This window comes from Octopus bimaculoides, chromosome 29 (assembly GCF_001194135.2).
Source record: "Octopus bimaculoides isolate UCB-OBI-ISO-001 chromosome 29, ASM119413v2, whole genome shotgun sequence".
In the NCBI taxonomy this organism is placed as follows: domain Eukaryota; kingdom Metazoa; phylum Mollusca; class Cephalopoda; order Octopoda; family Octopodidae; genus Octopus; species Octopus bimaculoides.
In genome coordinates this window covers 2801312-2802974 of record NC_069009.1, presented here as the reverse complement: position 1 = coordinate 2802974, position 1663 = coordinate 2801312, and the positions used below count along the sequence as shown (strand labels likewise).

The following is a 1663-nucleotide window of genomic DNA, read 5'->3' as shown; positions in this document are numbered from 1 at the left end:
GGGGTACATGGAGTAAATAAAACCATATCATAATTAAACATAAGAAATAATAATTTCTTAAAGTATGTGTTAAATCCCCATGTGGGGTACATGGAGTAAATAAAATCATATCATAATTAAACATAAGAAATAATAATTTCTTAAAGTATGTTAATCCCCATGTGGGGTACATGGCGTAAATAAAATTATAACATAAACAATTAAATATAAGAAATAAGAAATCCCCATGTACCCAGACTTTGTGGACACCCTGTATACATAACAGATGTAGTACTAGATATATTGTCATAGCGGGAACGTCTTTGAACATGGGTCTACCGGTTCGTGACTGGCCTGGGGCCAAACGACAGCAACATGGGTACGAATAATAACTATTATACTGACCTGAGGTCACACAACACCACCTGCTGAGTGGAAAATCAGTCCCCAATGTACAAAACAGATGTGTTGACCACAACTGGAACGTACCCAGTCAAGTCTAGATGCTCGACCGAGGGGAAAATCTAGTCACAAGTCGATAGGCCGACCCAAAGCTGTTGTGAGATTACGCTTTTACAAGATGCCGTCTCATGAGATTGAAACCCGGAAGCACATGGTTGCTAAGACAAACATCTTAACTAGACGTTGCCAGCTTAACAAGGGACAAGACGGGGTCGCTTAGCGCGCTAGAAATACCAGCCAAAATCCCAAACGTTAAAACACCACAAATAATCAAATAAAATTAAAAACAAAAAGGGTAAAGAAAGATAGATATTTAAAAAATAAAAAAAACGGGACGATCACGGCCGGAAAGCCTTTTATCGGAGATCAAAAATTAATCAGTTCAAGGAATCCCAAGCCGGGAGATAGCATTAAACAATAACGATAATAATAAAGTATATTTGCCACTTAATAATAGAAAAACTTTAAAACTTTTCTTCTCGAATCTTCTACAACAGACATTCGGGGTCGTCGGCATTTTCCGTAGAATCTAATGAAATTTTAAAAGCAACATATTTTAAATTCGACTGAATTTTAGGCTAGGGTTATGAAATCAAAAGGAGAAAATAGCGTACAGTATACTTAAAAGCGGTGAATAAGTAAAACGTAAAATAGCCATTCCATACTTCTTTCCCTTATACTACGTTCAGAGAATCTCTTGGCTCTTCTGAGGACAGGAATAGGACAGTTATCTATCGGTTGTCTGCCCTTTAAATGTATGTATATGAGTGTTTGTGTGTGTGCATATATATCTTTACAGTGCTTTATTTCGCTGGAAAACAATACTATTGTATTGTATTAATATTTATAATTTATCTATATATATATATATATATATATAAATGGCGGTGCCCCAGCATGGCTACAGCTCATGAGCTGAAACTAGATAAAATGAAAATATATATATATATATATATATATATGTGTGTGTGTGTGGAGGCGCAATGGCCCAATGGTTAGGGCAGCGAACTCGCGGTTTCGATTCCCAGACCGGGCGTTGTGAGTGTTTATTGAGCGAAAACACCTAAAGCTCCATGAGGCTCCGGCAGGGGATGGTGGCGAACCCTGCTGTACTCTTTCATGACAACTTTCTCTCACTCTTACTTCCTGTTTCTGTTGTGCCTGTAATTCAAAGGGTCAGCCGAGGTCGACTTTGCCTTTCATCCTTTCGGGGTCGATAAAT

The 1663-nt window shown here is 37.8% G+C and overlaps 1 protein-coding gene across 4 annotated transcripts in view; it reads right to left on the bottom strand.

The window, feature by feature from the left end:
• LOC106876738 (N-acyl-phosphatidylethanolamine-hydrolyzing phospholipase D) overlaps positions 1-1171 on the bottom strand; it is a 12100-nt gene extending 10929 nt beyond the window's left edge. Inside the window, exon 1 of one of the 4 annotated variants that reach the window (XM_014925424.2) lies at positions 1056-1171. In XM_014925424.2, the coding sequence (XP_014780910.1) occupies positions 1056-1099 (44 nt within the window). In that variant the 5' untranslated portion in view covers positions 1100-1171. Of the gene's footprint in view, positions 1-384; positions 645-885; positions 1030-1055 lie in introns of those variants that run through there. The other 3 variants (XM_052977862.1, XM_052977861.1, XM_052977860.1) reach the window with 3 other exon arrangements.
• Positions 1172-1663: the final 492 nt, after the last annotated feature.